The sequence below is a fragment of the Phaseolus vulgaris genome, chromosome 1 (genome assembly GCF_000499845.2).
Source record: "Phaseolus vulgaris cultivar G19833 chromosome 1, P. vulgaris v2.0, whole genome shotgun sequence".
Lineage (NCBI taxonomy): Eukaryota > Viridiplantae > Streptophyta > Magnoliopsida > Fabales > Fabaceae > Phaseolus > Phaseolus vulgaris.
In genome coordinates, this window is record NC_023759.2 from 25914869 (window position 1) to 25933027 (window position 18159).

Consider the following 18159-nt stretch of genomic DNA (forward strand, 5'->3'; position numbering starts at 1 on the left):
ATGCGACGTAGGGTTGGTGGGTTTAAGGGCTAGTGGTGCGGTCGGATGTGCAATGAAGGTGAACAGAGAAGATAAGTGAGAGTGAGGGAGGTGAAGGTGAAGGTGAAAGGAGTGAGAGGAAAAAGATGAAGTGAGTGGAGAGAGTGAGAATGAAGGGACCTGCACGAAAAAAAGCGCTCCAGAAGCCATATATAATCACGGTTCAGCAAGGAATCGTCGTTAAAAACACCGAAAACACATATAACGATGGTTTAGGTGGGAATCGTAGTTAAAAACACTAAAATTTTGCCGAAAACTACAAAAATGCCACCGTCTCTGTTATAACGATTATTCTTTACGAACCGTCTTTATAGAAAGTCGTAGAATTCATATTTTGTACTAGTAGAAGCAGATATCAAATTTAACTGAAACTGAGGCACATATAACACATAAGAGAGATAAAATTTTGCAGAAAATTGAAATAAAGTAGAATATGTAGCATAAACAGTTTGACTATTTGGTAAATTGATTAGAGCAGGTTTAATTTTAGTGCAAGTAATGAAAGTAGCTAGGTTGTGGCATACTTGAACAGTGGCACCAGAATCAATAATCCAAGAATCTTTAATAGTAGATAAAGAGGAGAGATACTTACCCGTTGAAGATTGTTCAGTGGTAGTGATCACATCTGCAGAGAAGGTGCCAACTTGGTTTATTTGGGCTTGAGGAGTAGGATCTCCAAGATTTTGTTAACGCAATATGTCAGTTAGAAATTGACATTGCTGAGAGGTTAGATGAATATCTTTGGTGTCTTGATCTTTAGAAAGAGGCTCAAGAGAAATATCATTAGTGGTAACCATATTATGAACCTGAGGTGGTCTGTTAGTAAACTTGTAGCCAAGAGGGAAATCGTGTTTCTTGTAACAGGTTTCAACAGCACCAGTGCAATTACAAAAGGTACATATTTTTCTAGTAGAAGAAAATTTTGAAGTTTTGGCATCAGCAGTGAGAAAACCAACTTTGCAAAAACAAACAGTATTAGGTTTGAAATTTTCTAATTCATCCCAAATAACGCGTAATATTGTAAAGTATTTGGTAGCAGACAAATCATCCTGGTTTAAAGAAGCACCCTCAAGTTGTAAATTAGAAATACGAGATAAGTTTCCTTGTAAATATCTAATTTTTAAATCGTTCTAGATATCAAGAGCCACATTCATCCAAATAACACTTTTCCTAATAGGTATAGAGACGAAGTGAACTAACCAGGAGACAACCATATTGTTACAATGTGACCAAACCGAGAAGGTGGGGACGTCCTTTTGTGGGCATGGGTGAGAACCAAGAATAAATTCTAATTTGTTCTTGGTACTGAGTGTTGTGATGAAGGATTGACTCCATGAATTATATTTAATTGAGTCGAGAACAGGAGAGACTAGTGAGGCAGCAGGATTCTCGCTAGGATGTAGATACAGATAACTGCACATTGGTTGTTCTGATGGAGAGGTCAATGTGGGATTTTCGTCAGGCATTGTTTGCAAAAAAAAATAGTCAAGATTTGTGCAAGAAAACAGAAAGCAATAGCAAGAACATCAAGAAGAGAAAAGAAATTCAGAGAAGCACAACAAAGCTCTGCATTCAAGGAACTCTGATACCATATTACAATCGGTTGAAGGATAAGAATCATGCAAACAATGTCCCAATCTGAAAATCACAAGCAATTAGGAAATGAAACAGCAAAGAAAAGTTGAATATCGTAATTGCGATGTGAAAAAAAATGAATTATATTCTATTGTTTGTTTTAGGCCCAACAACTTAATTTAACTTTAACATAAACTTAATATAAAATATCTAAATCTATGATATAATTACCAAATTTAATTAAACTTAAAATTAAAACATATAAATTAACTCATTTATCAATAAAATGCATATAAAGTAATCGACTTCGAAAATGTAAGATCCTTATTAGTGTAGAACACATCCAAATATCTTTTAAAATAAATATTCATAGAAAACTTTCGTCTCTTCTGTCACCAAAGATGTACTGCAAATGAGATTAATCCAGAAGATCTTCGAGAATTCCTTTTATCATTTTGTTAACTTCCTTCTCATGATACGTACCAAAAAAAAAATTCCTTCTCATGATACGTACCAAAAAATATTCCTTCTCAAGATCTCTAAATTTGAAACATTATAGGTCACCAAAGGTCAGAGTCAACATATGGTGAGACCCCTCGAGGGACACAGGGAAGAAAGTCAACATATTGACTACTTGAGTCATCGCCAAGCTGAGGCATCGCCCAAGGAAGGCATCGCCCAAGAAAGGGCGTCCCAAGGAGGCTTCGGGCCTCGACAGTTCAGAACAGTAACAAAGAAAGGTGGCTTCAAGGCCATAAGTTCTAGTGCCAATAGGGGAAAAACCTGACTCGTGAAGTACCCACGCCACCGCTGGAAAACCCTGGTGTAGATACGACCCATGAGAGGGCCACGACCAGGGGAGAACCACGTGTGTGGTATGAGAGAAAGGTAGATACACTCCCAGGGCAAGCAATCAGTGATTAGGGTGCGAGGGTCGCACCCAAAAAGTCAACTCACGTAACAGAAGCACTTCGCAGAAAAGAGGGCTCACATGATGAAGTAACCCTAAGTTGGGTGGCGGCGCTGTGGGACCCTCTGCGTAGAATAAACGATCAAGTCAAAAGGGCACGTGGCAATACCCACGTGCTCATTAAAAGTTTCAGGGAAAGTTTGCCAAGGTACGCGTTAATTCAGTTAAGATTCGAATGTTCCAAGGAATGTTTTTATACGCTTTCAATGCGCTTTAACGCGCTTTTAAGATTAGAGGTGTATAAAAAGGGGACCTTGGGGCATTTGAAAGGGGACCGAGTTTTTAACCTAAATTCACATAGTTACACAGGGCACAAAACCCTAGTTCCTTTCGCGGCGCACTCACAGTGAGCACAAGGAAATTGGGGCAACCCCGTTCTAGTTACACAGTTTTAGTCTTTCAGTACAGTCTTTGATGTTTCTCGCTAGCTGACTTGATCTTCGGAGTACAAACAGCCGCGAGGGCGCCCCTTTGTTCACTTATTTTCAGGTACTCACAGACGGAGCAAAACAAAGGTGCCCTAGCTCGCGAGGACAAGCCACGCGCAAAGACGATCTCGGTCAACCAGCGTGAACATTTGACGCCCACCGTGGGGAACGATATAAAACATCAGTCCCGCTACACAAGTTTTTCAGTTCCAGTTCTCAAAGCCCAGTTAAGTCAAGAAGGTTCCCAGAAAAGCCATGAACACGAGGCCTGCACGTTCTAGGAGTGAGGAGATGACCATGCAACAGTTGGTGGGCATGGTGCAGGGGCTGCAGGAAGCAATGGCAGCATCGAAAGCGGAGCAGGAGCGCATGCAGGCGGATCTCGCGGCTTCTCAGGCGAGAAACGATGAGCTCCACCGTACCAACGAGGAACTACGCCGTGGTTGGCGTGATATGGACGAGCCTGAGACTGCTACCCCACCTAGAGAATTCACAACGCCATTCTCACAGGCAATCTTAGAGACAGTAATCCCTAACACGTTCACAAGGCCCAAGGTAATCTTCACAGGGATGGAGGACCCTGAAGCGCACCTCACTGCGTTCCACACACAGATGATGCTAGTTGGCGGTTCTGACGTCGTGAGATGCAAGATCTTTATGAGCAGTTTGACTGGGATGGCCATGGATTGGTTCATCAGCCTCCCAGAGGGTCACATTACGTCCTTCGCACAGCTCTCACGACTATTCAGAGAACAGTATTTAGCCAACAGGGCCCCAGCCCCAGTGTCGTATGACCTTTTCAACGTGAAGCAATACCAAGGGGAAACGCTGAAGGAGTACATAAGCCGCTTCGGCGCACAGGTTGTGAAGGTGGGTACCACCGACGAGCCCATGATCGTGTACGCATTCAGGAAGGGGGTGTGTCCTGGATCTTTTAGCAAATCGCTCAACCGCAGTCGTCCCAAAACTTTTGCTAAAGTGAGGCGTCGGGCGGTAGAGCACATTGCTTCAGAGGGCGAGGCATACGAGAAGTGCACGACTGCTGCACCTGTACGACCAAGGGCGCAGATACGCACACAACTCGCTAGGGTCCATGAAGCTGCCACAGAGAGAAGAAACCCAGATAGGAAGCGCACCCACGAGACAAGGAGGGCCCAGCCAAAGGGTCGAGCCGAAGGAAGGAGAGAGGGAAATAGACCACTAAGGCACAACTTTGTGGTAGAACTCAAAGATCTCATCGTTGTGCCCAACATAGCTGACAGGTTGAGGCCACCAGTGAAGTCTGACAAGATACTGGGGCCTCACAAGGAAGCATGGTGCGAATTTCACGAGGCGTTTGGGCACCATATTAACAACTGCTTGGCGCTGGGCTATCAGTTGGATGAGCTTGTGAAGAATGGTTTCTTGAAAGACTACCTCGCTGGATCCACCACAACCACAGTCCCGGCGACGCCAGAAGAAGGTCAAGCGCATGAAGTCCCAACTCATGGAGAAGTACACACCATCTCTGGCGGCTTTTCTGGAGGAGGGTCCACCGCCTCTCAACGGAAGAAGTATGTGAGGTCAGTGAGTACGGTTGTAGAGGAATTTCCAGACGACCCATGGGAGTCAGATCTGGTTTTCACAAGGGCTGACCTGCGGGATGTTGTCCCACACGACAATGACCCAGTGGTCATTTCAGTAGTCACGGCAAGAAAGGAAGGTGCATAGGGTCCTCGTCGACCAGGGCAGTTCCGCAGACGTCATGTTCTGGTCAACCTTCAACAAGCTACAGTTGTCCCCCGATCTTTTGAGACCATATACTGGATGCTTGTATGGGTTTACGGATAATCCAGTAGAGGTACGAGGCTACTTGGAGCTGAGGACGACGTTCACTGATGGAGCAGCATCACGCACCGAGAACATTCGATACTTGGTGGTTAATGCCAACTCAGCCTACAACATTTTGTTAGGCAGACCTGCTTTGAACAGATTGAGGGCGGTGTCTTCCACGCGCCACATGAAGATGAAGCTACCAGATCTTAGCGGCAAAGTAATTGTGATCAAGTCAAATCAAGAAGAGGCCCGTAAGTGCTATGAGAATAGCCTAAAAACAAAGAGAGGCGTGGTCATGGTGATTGAGCGACCATTCGTTTCGAATTCACAAATGGAGGTAGAACCGTTGGGAGAGGCGACGCCCGCGAAGTCCACGTCGGTCGAAGCCACCTTAGGGGCGATGCCTACGGAAGGAAGAAACACCGAGGGAAGGAACACATGGAGAGGCTTTGCCCGCAGGAAGAGAGCCAGAGGAGGTGATGCCCGATGCATCCGTTGGGGCGACGCCTATGAAAGAGGACTCCACAAACGCACCTCTCGCAGAGAATGTAAAGAATGAACGACCCCGACCAGAAGATAACATAGTAGAAAGACAAATAGGGGGCAAGGTGTTCAAATTAGGACGCTTACTGAGCCAGGGAGAACAAGAAGAGGTAATTGCGGTAATCTCACGCCACCTAGACGCTTTCGCGTGGACGGCGGCGGATATGCCGGGTATTGACCCGGATTTTTTGTGCCACCATCTCACCATGGACGCAAAGGTTCACCCTGTGAGACAAAGAAGGAGGAAGTTCAACGAAGAGCGACGCCTCGTGGTGAAGGAGGAAACACAGAAGCTGCTCAACGCCGGACACATCAGGGAGATACAATACCCTGAGTGGCTAGCAAACGTTGTGTGCCGTCCAGTCCCCGGGCGTTGACCAAAGGTCAGAGTCAACACATGGTGGGACCCCTCGAATGACCCAGGGAAGAAAGTCAACATATTGACCACTTGAGTCATCGCCAAGCTGAGGCATTGCCCAAGGAAGGCATCGCCCAAGAAAGGGCGTCCCAAGGAGGCTTTGGGCCTTGACAGTTCAGAACAGTAACAAAGAAAGGTGGCTTCAAGGCCATAAGTTCTAGTGCCAATAGTGGAAAAACTTGACTCGTGAAGTACCCACGCCACCGCTGGAAAACCCTGGTGTAGATACGACCCATGAGAGGGCCACGACCAGGGGAGAACCACGTGTGTGGTACGAGAGAAAGGTAGATACACTCCCAGGGCAAGCAATCAGTGATTAGGGTGCGAGGGTGGCACCCAAAAAGTCAACTCACGTAACAGAAGCACTTCGCAGAAAAGAGGGCTCACATGATGAAGTAACCCTAAGTTGGGTGGCGGCGCTGTGGGACCCTCTGCGCAGAATAAACGATCAAGTCAAAAGGGCACGTGGCAATACCCACGTGCTCATTAAAAGTTTCAGGGAAAGTTTGTCAAGGTACGCGTTAATTCAGTTAAGATTCGAATGTTCCAAGGAATGTTTTTATACGCTTTCAATGCGCTTTAACGCGCTTTTAAGATTAGAGGTGTATAAAAAAGGGACCTTGGGGCATTTGAAAGGGGACCGAGATTTTAACCTAAATTCACACAATTACACAGGGCACAAAACCCTAGTTGCTTGCCCTAGTTGCTTTCGCGGCGCACTCACAGTGAGCACAAGGCAATTGGGGCAACCCCGTTCTAGTTACACAGTTTTAGTCCTTCAGTACAGTCTTTGATGTTTCTCGCTAGCTGACTTGATCGTCGGAGTACAAACGGCCGCGAGGGCGCCCCTTTGTTCACTTATTTTCAGGTACTCATAGACGGAGCAAAACAAAGGTGTCCTAGCTCGCGAGGACAAGCCACGCGCAAAGACAATCCCGGTCAACCGGCGGGAACAAATACTCATAATGAAGTAAAGAAATGTAATAATTACAAATATTTATACAAGTATATAGCAACACATTGCATTAGTTCTTTTAAAATATAAACAACTAATCATCCTTAGTGTACCGCCTTGGTAGTCGGAAGTGATGACGTGGCATCGAGCTATTATATAGGCGTGTTGAAGGGGACACCTGGCTGGCAGAAGGGAAGGAAGTCGGGAGGCTCGTGTAGTCGCCAGTTATTAAGTTGGCGTGCTCCGATCTCTAGTATACGTAAGCCGGCGGTCACCGGGTTTGAGATGAAGTCGCCAGATATGAACCCAGGCGACCAAGTGATTAGAGATCGCCGAAACAAGGACATCGCCGAAGATGAAGTCGGATAGTTATTTCCTAGCTGGCCAGAGGATGAGCTCGGGAGACAGCTTACCTGAACATACACGGTGAAGCAATTAAAGTAGATCACGAAGGCGGCCGGCGAGACCACAGGGAAGGTGTGTACGAAGGCACCCGAACTCGCCACCCAGAAGAGATCACGCTCCAAGGCAACTATGCACTGAGTTGTGTCATGCATAAGTAACTTAGCCAAAAAGCCTGAAGAGTAAGAAGTGGCCCCCAAGTCAAGGAGGCTCCAGATGGTGACACGTGTACAGCTGGATGCGAGCCACGTGTCCAGATGTGTAACTTTCAGGAGAGAGAAAGTGCACAGGTATATAAGAGATTCTAACGAACTTCTGAGGTACGCACGTTTAGATTTACTTCTTTACGCTTGCGAGTTTTGAGTACGCTGAGAGAGAATTTTGCACGGTTCCTTAGAGTTCTTGAGTTTTCTCTTAGTAATTGGTGGTTCAGTCGCTGACTTGGGCGTCGGAGCGTGATCGGCCGCGGCAGCGCCGTTCTGTCTTTTGCAGGTTCTTGAGGTGGATCGCGGCGAAGGACGGAGGCTAACACGGCGCAGAAGTCGATCTAGATTTGACGAGGCAAGGCTCCAGCGTCTTGGTCAACAGGCAGGATCATCAGGCGCCCACCGTGGGGCCGTGTAAAACCTGTTTCCCATCCACAACGTGAGTTCTTGGAAGTTTCTGCAGTTTCTGTGTGGTTGTATGCTGGTGCAACCATTTTTCGCCGTTCATCTAAGCTTTGTTCGGTAGTTTCGTGTTTTCCACCGTTCGTTTGAGTTCTTGTTCGGTGAGGTGAGGTTTTTTGCTGCTCGCGCAAGTTTTAATCGGTGAGATCTAAGTTTCGCCGCTCGTTTGGATTTTCGTGGACGAAACGGTGGTTTGTGGTGGAGTCATGAGTTTCTGCGAAGGTTTGCTGTTAAGGTTGTGTTCTTGAAGTTCTTCAGAGTTTTGCGAAGCTCTGACCGATTGATCGCTGAATCAATCGTCGCTGAAGAAGGTGTTGTTCATCGCTCTTTGTGATCTGTCAAGTTTTCATGAGAAAGATGAGAAGCAACCGTTCAAGTCCAGTTGCGCCCGTTGCTGCTGAAGGCGCCATGACTATGGCGCAAATGGTGGAAATCATGCGTTCGCTGCAGGCGAATGTGGAAGCCTCGCGCATAGAGCAGGAAAAAATGCACGAGGACCTGGTCGCCTCTCAGGCCAGGAATGAAGAGCTTAGCAGAGTCACTGAGGAATTGCGCCAAGCTCTCCAGGAGCAGCGGGGGCGCCTAGTCGCTGAAGAGGTCGCGCCGTCAACGTCGCCTCGCGTTTTCCCCATGCCTTTCGCTCAGGCGATTACGGACACGCCTATCCCTGCGAGTGTAGTACCTGTGAAAGCCGTTTTTACCGGCGTGGAGGATCCTGAGGCACATCTCACCACGTTTCACACACAGATGATGTTGTCAGGAGGATCGGATGCTGTGTATTGCAAGATGTTTGTGAGCACACTCCAGGGGACGGCGCTGGAGTGGTTTGTGAGCCTGCCTACAGGTCACATAACCAATTTTCAACAGTTTTCGAAGATCTTCGTCGAGCAGTACATAGTGAACAAGGCGCCGCCTAGGGTGTCTTATGATCTGTTCGACATAAGGCAATACCAGGGAGAGTCCCTCAGGGACTACTTGAAACGTTTTGGGGCGCAGATGGTCCGCTCGCCGGCCAAGGACGAAGAGATGTTGGTCTACGCATTCAAGAAGGGCGTGTTGCCGGGACCCTTCTGCGAGGCGTTGATTAGGGCTCACCCCGCCACGTTTGCTGAGGTTAGGCGACTTGCGGTGGCCCACATCGCCGACGAAAGTGAGGTCGCCGAGAAGAGGGGAAGCGTGGCCCCCGCTAGGCCACGTGCCCAGACCAGGATCCAGCCACAGAGGGTGCTGGAGACAGCGGCGGCTAAGAGGGATCAGAGGACTCGCCATCCTTATGATCCAAGGAAGAACAAGGGCAGGGACCCGGGGCGCCCTCAACTAGCACGTCGGGAGTACAATCGCCCGCCGAAGCATAAGTTTGTCATGGGGTTGGCGGACCTGATCGCCATTCCCAATATAGCAGCCAGGCTGAAGGCGCCAGAGAAGGTGGGCGACAAGGTGCTGGAGCCAAAGCCAGACGCCTGGTGCGAATTCCACCAGGGCTTTGGCCACAACGTGGGCTCGTGTTTGGCCTTAGGATACCAGCTCGACGACCTGGTCAAGAGCGGGTTCCTAAACGATTACTTGCTGGATAGAAGGACGGGGGGTGCGTCGAGCTCCCAGCCAGCAGGTGGTGAGGCTCAGCAGCACGAGATGCCTACTCACGGAGAAATCCACACCATTGCAGGAGGTTTCTCGGGTGGGGGATGCACTGTGTCATAGAGGAAGAAGTATGCAAGGTCTGTGATGACAGTGGACATGTTCGAGGACCACTCACCAGACGTGGACATCACGTTCACAAGGGAAGATCTCAGGGACGTTGTGCCTCAACGATCCAATAGTCATCTCGCTTGTTACGGCGGGAAGGAAGGTCCACAGAGTATTGGTGGACCAAGGAAGCTCGGCAGATGTGATGTTCTGGCCGACTTTCACACAGTTGCAGTTGCCCCTCAACCAGCTAAGGCCCTATGGAGGGTGTTTGTATGGTTTCGTTGGCGATCAGGTGGAGGTCATGGGGTATATAGAGTTGAGAACTACCTTCACGGATGAGGCGGGCTCAAGAACGGAGAAAATCAAGTACCTTGTCGTGAACGCTCCCTCAGCATACAACATTCTGTTGGGAAGACCAACACTCAACAGAATAGGAGCTGTGCCTTCGACCAGGCACATGAAGGTGAAGTTGCCATCGATGGAAGGGGTGGTGATCACCATCAAATCTGACCAGAAAGAAGCGAATAAGTGCTATGAGAATAGCCTGAAGAACAAGAGGTCAGTGAGTTACATCACAACGACGCCGCCTCCCGGTGTGAAGCCCAAGCCAACAGAGTGGCGGGTTGTTGGTGCAGCGATGGAGGTGGCCGCCGGGGAAGACGTCGCCATGATGGATGTTGAGGCTGAGGGAGAGAACGCCGAGCAGGAAGAAGAGGCGAGGAACCGCCCTGAGAAAGCGAGGGAGTTGGGAATCGCCAGGGCGGTGATCGCCAGGGAAGCTAGACCAAAACCCGTCGAGGAATGGCTCGAAAGGGAGATCGGGGGAAAGGTCTTCAAGTTGGGAAGATCCTTGGAGGCTGAGCTCCAAGACCAGATTGCGAAGGTGATAGAGCGGCATCTGGATGCTTTCGCATGGTCTGCTTCAGACATGCCGGGGATTGACCCCGACTTCTTGTGCCATCATCTCGCAATGGACAACCAGGTCAGACCAGTGCGATAGAGAAGAAGGAAATTCAACGAGGAGAGAAGGCAGGCGATCAGGGATGAAACCCAGAAGCTCCTCGCTGCAGGCCATATCAGGGAGGTCCAATACCCTGAGTGGCTAGCAAATGTCGTGCTGGTGAAGAAGAGCAATGGCAAATGGCGCATGTGCGTCGATTTCACTGATCTGAACAAGGCTTGCCCAAAGGATTCGTATCCTTTGCCAAGCATAGACGCCCTGGTTGACAGTGCTGCAGGGTGTAAGTTGCTGAGTTTCCTGGATGCCTTCTCGGGGTACAACCAGATAAAGATGCATCCCATGGATGAAGAGAAGACCGCCTTCATGACCGAGAGATCGTGCTACTGCTACAAGGTGATGCCTTTTGGTCTGAAGAACGTCGGGGCCACGTACCAGAGGTTGATGGATCGGGTACTTGCACCAATGCTGGGAAGGAATGTGCAAGCCTACGTGGATGACATGGTCGTGACCTCGCCAGAGAAGAGCAAGCACGTTGCGGACTTGGAGGAGTTGTTCTCTACGATCGCCAAGTTCAGGTTAAAGCTGAATCCCGAGAAGTGCATCTTTGGCGTGGAGGCGGGAAAGTTCTTGGGATTTCTCTTGACTGAAAGGGGGATAGAAGCCAATCCTGATAAGTGTGCTGCCATCTTGGCGATGAGGAGCCCGGTTACCGTGAAGGAAGTGCAGCAACTTACAGGACGGATGGCCGCCCTGTCTCGTTTTGTGTCAGCCAACAGGGAGAAGGGCCATCCGTATTTTCAGTGTTTAAGGCGAAACAACAAATTTGCCTGGACGAAGGAGTGTGAAGAAGCCTTCGTCAAGCTTAAAGAGTACCTGGCGAGCCCGCCGATTTTGTGCAAACCGCTGATGGGGACCCCTCTCAGGTTGTATTTTGCTGTGACTGAGAGGGCGGTGAGTGCGGTGCTCGCCCAAGACCAAGATCAGGCCCAAAAGCCTATTTATTTTGTCAGTAAGGTGTTGCAGGGCCCCGAGATGAGATATCAGGCCTTGGAGAAAGCTGCACTGGCAGTGGTTTTTTCGGCGAGAAGGTTACGCCACTATTTCCACAACTTCACAATACTGGTGATGACCGACTTGCCCATCCAGAAGGTCCTGAAGAAGCCCGATGTAGCTGGGAGGATGGTGAAGTGGGCGGTGGAACTGTCGGAGTTCGACATCAGGTATGAGCCCCGAGGTCCGATTAAGGGGCAGATTTTCGTAGATTTCGTGGTCGAGCTCTCGTTAGAAGCCACACGAGTTGAGGGGGATGACTTTCGTTGGGTGCTTTCGGTGGACGGATCGTCGAACCAGCAGGGCAGCGGTGCTGGAGTCATCTTGGAAGGGCCCAACGGTGTGCTGATTGAGCAGTCCCTGAGGTTTGCCTTCAAGGCCAGCAACAACCAAGCAGAGTATGAGGCGCTGATCGCCGGAATCTTTCTGGCCAAGGAGATGAGAGCTAGGGTGCTAATGGCTAAGAGCGACTCGCTATTAGTCACGGGACAAGTAACAGGCGAGTTCCAGGCTAAAGATCCACAAATGGCGGCTTACCTGGAGCATGTACAGGAGTTGAAGAGTTCCTTTGCCTCCTTTGAAGTGGTGCATGTGCCCAGAGAGCAGAATGCCCGAGCTGACTTGCTAGCTAAACTCGCCAGTTCAGGCAAGGGGGGTAGGCAGAGGACGGTGATCCAAGAAACTCTGAAGACACCCAGAGCATTTGTGGCAGATCACCTGGTTCTTCAGATAAGCAAATCAACGGAGAAAGCGGCGAGGAGTCACAGGTCTTTGACCCAGGAGACCTTGAGATCGCTGAGAATAAGGGTGTGTCGGGAGGAGAAGGTAAACGTGGCGCAGGTCTGCGCTGCCCATGAGCCAGACACCTGGGTAACACAGTACAAGCGATGCCTAGCGGATGGCCTTCTCCCGTTAGATCCGACGGAGGCTAGGAAGATAAAGAAGAATTCTAGCAAGTTCACAATGATTGACGGCGAATTGTATAGGTTTGGGTTCACACACCCACTCCTGGAATATGTGCACGGAGAGAAATGTACAAGAATCATGGCCGAGCTCCATGAAGGGATATGTGGAAGCCACGTCGGGGGTCGAGCTCTGGCCGCAAGGACCCTCCGTGCAGGTTACTATTGGCCTACAATGAGAGAAGACTGCAAGAAGTATGCACAGTGTTGCAAGCAATGTCAGCAGCATGCCGATTGGCATAAGGCGCCTCCCGAGGAGTTGAAGTCGATTTACAGCCCTTGGCCGTTTCATACATGGGGGATGGACATTATGGGACCTTTTCCATTGGCGATCAGGCAGATGAAGTACCTGGTGGTGGCAATTGAATATTTCACCAAGTGGATCGAAGCAGAACCAGTGGCCCAGATCACCGCGCACAAGATTGAGAGCTTTGTGTGGAAGAACATCGTGTGCCGATTTGGTGTGCCCAAGCGCCTGGTGTCAGATAACGGAACTCAGTTTGCATGTCACCTGGTGAAGAAGCTGTGCGAAGGGGTGGGAATTCAGCAAGTATTTGCATCCGTCGAGCATCCTCAGACGAATGGCCAAGTAGAGTCAGCCAATCAGGTATTGCTGAGAGGTTTGAAGAGAAGGCTAGAGAAAGCCAAAGGAAGTTGGGCTGAGGAGGTACCCCGTATAGTTTGGGCGTACCACACCATCGAGCAGTCAAGAACCCATGAGACCCCGTTTAGCCTGGTCTATGGATGCGACGCAATGATTCCAGTGGAAATCCAAGAGAGCTCGCCGAGATTCCAGAACTTTGTAGCGGAAGGCTCGAATGAGGAAAGGAGGCTGAATCTGGATTTGCTGGATGAGGTCAGGGAGGAGGCGAGAGTGAAGGCTGAGGCGGTGAAAAGAAGGATTGAACGAAGGTATAACTCAAGGGTGATGCCAAGGCAGTTTAAAGAAGGCGACCTGGTGATGAGGAAGGCCCACCAATACGAGATGGAGAACAAGTTGTCGCCTAAGTGGACGGGACCATTCAGGATAACCGAGGCGTTCGGGAACGGCACCTACCGCTTAGAAACGTTGGAAGGAGGGGCGATACCTCACACCTGGAACGCCACGCACCTCAAGTTATATTACAGTTAAAAGCTTTGTAAGTAAAAACAAACACGAAGAGTTTGCAAGCTTTCTGTTAAAACAGTTAAAAGGGGGCACTCTTTTTTCCCCAAGGAGGGTTTTTAATGAGGCCACCCAATAAAGAGGAGTTTTCGAAGTTTAAAGTGTTTTAGATTGCATGCTTGTTGTTATTGCAAGAGTTTTGGAAAAAAGAAGGACCTTGTCACCCAAAAGTGATTTAAGGTGAGTTTTGATGTTATGTCGCATGCTTTCTAAAAAGTTTCTAAGTCCCCATCGTTTTTCGGCGATTGGCGGCATCAGTTAAAGTTTAAAGTCCTCATCGTCTTTCGGCGATCGGAGGCACCAGCAATGTTTAAAAGACCTCAACGCCCTCGCGCGTCCTGAGGCGAGAAAGAGTAAAAAGTCCTCAGTGCTTCCAGGGGAGAGAAGATGTAGCCTCTGGGGCAATGTAGAGGCACCAGTAAAAAGTCCTCAGTGCTTCCAGGGGAGAGAAGATGTAGCCTCTGGGGCAATGTAGAGGCACCAGTAAAAAGTCCTCAGTGTTTCCAGGGGAGAGAAGATGTAGCCCCTGGGGCAATGTAGAGGCACGAGTAAAGACCTTCTCGCCGATGAGCGAGTTTAGGCGAGTTAAAGACCTTCTCGCCGATGAGCGAGTTCAGGCGAGTTAAAGACCTTCTCGCCGTCGAGCGAGTTCAGGCAAGATAAAATCGTTCTCGTCTTGAACGAGTTCAGGTATGGTGTGGAGGGTGGAAGAAGTTTAAAGGATAGCTAAGGTAGGTTCGAAGAGAACACTTAGCTATCCGGCTCGCTGTTCTGAAAGTCAGGGAAGGTAGAGAAGGATCCGAAAGGCGTCTCTACCCCCCAGATGAGGGAACAATGGCCGAGTTATGAAGGCAAGAGGAAGCTGGTATCACCAAGACTCTTTGGCGATCAGAAGAAATTCAAGCGATGGCAAGAGTTAAGGCCCGTTTCAATGGAGCAGATCGGGTGAGCTATGCCTTAAACTATCAGTTGAGTTAAAAAACGTGCTGTTTAGCAAATAAGTTTTACGCTGAAGCTCGACTGCCTTAAAGTTCACAAGTTATTGGAATGATATCGTCCGAAAGTTGATAGTTTGAAGCAGTTAGCAAACAGTTGCGCTCGCAAAGTTGCTAAGTCAATTTCGTTTAAGCGGTTTATACAAGAAGAAATAAAGTTGACAGAGAAATTGTATAAAGAAGCAGAAAACTTCATAATACAGTGGTATCAATTCAAAATACATGTACCAAAGAGGGAAAAATTATTACAAGTAAGTTGTGCAAGAAAAGAACAGAGGAATAAGCGATGGAGGGAAGCAACTAATCTTCAGAAGGAACGATCTTCCCATCCACCACTTCATTGTTTAGCGACACCATGGAGAGGTCCAAATCAGGGTACTGGCAGGCAAATTGCTCTAGGGCGGCGTCAAACCCAGCAGCGAGGATTTGGGCGAAGCTCAGCTCGAGCTCTTCAGTTTGCTTTTTGAGCCCCTCGGTCTGCTGTTCCAACTCATCAGCTCGTTTCTTTAGTTCTTCAGTTGTCTCACGAGCTTGAAGGAGGTCTTCAGTAACCTTCTTGTTCTCCGCCTGCGCCTGGGCCAGCTCTGCGGCGATCCTTTCATTCTCCTTTGTGGCCTCGGCGAGCTTAGCCAAGGTGTCATCTCTCTCTTTTTCAACTTTGCCCAAGAGGACCTCTCGATCTACTGACCTCTTCTCAAGGTTTTCTACCTTGGCTGCGTCTGCTTTGATCGACGCCTCCAGGCTAGCCACCTTGAGACGGTATGGGACCAGCTTGCTCTCCAGCTCAATTTTCTCTTGAGCTAAGAGGTGCACCCTATGGCGTAGATCGGTGGCCTCCTTGCGCGCCACCCTCAGCTCCGTGCTCATGGCGTCCTCCACTCTCGAATGGTCGATCTCTGCCAACATAAGGTTGCAAGACAACTTCTCCGCCTCGATCCTTATTACGCGATTCTCCTCTTGGAGCACGGAGATGTTGTCCTGAAGTTTCTTGCTGGAACTCTCCACAGCTTTTGATATGATGGAGGGGAGGTCCTCTGCCATCATCCTGAGTTTGGCTGTGAAAGGTTCCCAGATTCCCTTAACCGCAAGGGGTAGGTTTGCAACCGCTGTTTGTGGAGGCGCTGAAGGAGCCTGGTGCTGGCTCTCACCACCGCCCTCTTGGATTGGTTGTTGGGTTGGAGCTTCTTGGCGTGGTGGTGACGAGGGGGACTTAGTGATGATGATTGGCGAGTTGTGAGCACCTTCATCCCCCCCTGGTGCGGCTTCGGCGATTGAGGCAGTTGAAGGAGGACCCTCTCCAGCGGATATGAATGGCGTGGAGGCGCTCGGAGGGTTCTCCATGAAGTTGGGCTCAGTAGCCTCAACCGCGGGAAATGCAGCCGCCAAAGGTACTGCTTGAACTGGCGGAGTTGCAGTTGGGGGAGAAGGTGGTGTTGGAATGGGAGCTGGTGGTGAAGACGGTGTTGGTGTTGGAAGAGGAGGTGGAGCAGGTGGTGAAGAAGGTGCCACCCTTCTTCTTTTGGTGATGAGGCCATCTTCAGTTGCCTCATCGTCTTCTTCTTCATCCTCATGGACCACCTGAGGAGTTTTCCTCTTTGGCTTCCTTAGGATGAGTTTTTTGCGTTGTTGGGCGGGCAAGGCTTCTGAAGGAGCTGGGCCTTGAGGGGGCGATCTGCCCTGAGCAGCGGCGATCTCCACCACTGAGTTGGGCACAGTTTGGGAGCCCGACGCCAACCCGTGGGCTCAGGCGAGCGCCCTCAATTCAGCTAACTTGGCTTTACCCAGCATGAGATCTGCGTAGTGCAAAGAATACAGGTGAGCTCAAAGACAAAGATAAAACACATGAGTAAATGTGCAAATAAGGCAAACAGATGGTGCAGGCAATAGAGACCAAGTCTAGTGCTCAACAAACAGGACGCCCAGTAATAAATAACAGAGATGCAGCACGGGGCGAAAACGATAATGTTGAGGTAAGTACTAACCTATGCGAGCCTCGAGTTGGCCCTCGAAGAACTCGAAGGAGATGATCGCAGAGGTGAGAAAGGTGATGTTGGCGTCTGCCACGCTCTTCCAGAAGAGGCACAGGTCCTTATCCAGATCGCCCATGTTGTCGGGGCTTCTTGGCTTTCTAAAGCTTCCCTTGGAGTCTTTACCCTTGTTTACCCAGTACAAGGGAAAGCCGTCGAGCAGCGAAGTGTCCCGATCATTCTGGCGCACTTGGACAAATTTACCTTTCCAATCCTTGTAAGATTGCTGGAAGATAGAGAGGATCGACCTCCCAGCAATTCCATTCAGGCTTACCCAAAGACGGTCTCCAGGGTTCTTGGCCTCGAACAGGAAGAGGAAGACATCTACCGAGGCCAGTAGTCCCAAATGTGCGCACACAATTTGAAACGCCCGCATGAATGCCCAGCTGTTGGGATGGAGCTGGGCGGTGGCGATGTCGAGCTCGGTCAGTAGTTCCCGTTCGAAACGGGTAAGGGGGAACCTAAGTTTCACCTTCTTAAATAGGGTGGTGTACACAAAGCAGAACAATTCGCCGTTGTTCCCTTTGTCATCTGCGCAGACTGGCACATCGGGGGGGCAAGGCAGCACCGTCAGTTTGTCATCGTGCTCCTTGTGGAACGAAAGGTTGGGCTCGTCCCCTTTCTTCAATCGAAGCACTGCCACAGCAGAGTTTACTGAGGAAGTTTCCTTCAACAAAGTTGAGGTGGCCCAGGGGTATAGCTTCTTGTAGTCTGGAGAGGCGATGGAGGCTCCTCCAGCGACTGGTGGAGTAGCCTGAGCGGGGTTGGGGTGAGAGGTTGCAGGCCTCTCAGCCTGAGAAGAGGGAGCACCAGGTGCTCGCGATGGGTTGTGAGCTTGAGATGGTGGGTTTCGCGACGAGGGAGGAGGATTCGCGGTGGTCTTTGTTCGAGCCATCGCAGGAACTGCAAAGGAAAGAGGAAAAGAAAGGTGAGCGAAGGTTGCAAAGGTCGACTTAATGGTGAATGAAGGATGAAAAACGAACGAACGAAGGTTCGTTGTGTTGAAAGAAATGGAAGGTGAAGCCCTAAGTTACGAAAGGGGAGAAGAAGAAACAACCCACAGCGTATGAACCAGACAGTTAATGGATGATGCGAATCGGTTAAAATGCAGCAAACATCAACAGAAGAAGTAAAAGGGGTACCTTTCAATGATCAGTTGAACGCTGAAAGGAGTTAGGGACTGAGAGGAGTTGAAGAGCGTCGTGAATTTGCAGAGGGAGTTCAGAACGTTTGAGAAGGCAAAGAGGTGATGGAACAGTAGAAATGAAATGGGTTTAAGGGTTTTTCAAATTATTTTTGGAAGCGTAAACGACAACTAAAGATAACCGTTGATAAAGCCACGTGTCGGGCGATGGGAAGGGTGTTTGGTGGAGCGTCAGGAAAGCAGAAAGTACGAACGTTTGGAATTCTGCGCCAGTGCCACGTAGATCGGTAGTGACGTGACTCCTTTAGTCTTTTCGCTGGACAAGTCTTCGCTTAAGACTGGGGGGCTTGTGT

General features: G+C 49.5%; 3 protein-coding genes across 3 annotated transcripts; 2 read left to right on the forward strand and 1 right to left on the reverse strand.

Moving 5' to 3' along the window:
• Nucleotides 1–3267: 3267 nt before the first annotated feature.
• Nucleotides 3268–4722, forward strand: LOC137815770 (uncharacterized). Its single transcript, XM_068618883.1, has one exon. The coding sequence runs from the start codon at nucleotides 3268–3270 to the stop codon at nucleotides 4720–4722; it is 1455 nt and encodes a 484-aa protein (XP_068474984.1).
• A 34-nt stretch (nucleotides 4723–4756) lies between these two features.
• On the forward strand, nucleotides 4757–5747 carry LOC137815771 (uncharacterized). The gene is made up of 2 exons (XM_068618884.1): nucleotides 4757–5044; nucleotides 5466–5747. Exons 1-2 carry the CDS (start codon nucleotides 4757–4759, stop codon nucleotides 5745–5747), a joined length of 570 nt encoding a protein of 189 aa, XP_068474985.1.
• Nucleotides 5748–14935: 9188 nt separating this feature from the next.
• LOC137815772 (uncharacterized) lies at nucleotides 14936–15676 on the reverse strand. Its single transcript, XM_068618885.1, has 2 exons — nucleotides 15449–15676; nucleotides 14936–15385 (listed from the first exon to the last, which is right to left on the reverse strand). Exons 1-2 carry the CDS (start codon nucleotides 15674–15676, stop codon nucleotides 14936–14938), a joined length of 678 nt encoding a protein of 225 aa, XP_068474986.1.
• Nucleotides 15677–18159: the final 2483 nt, after the last annotated feature.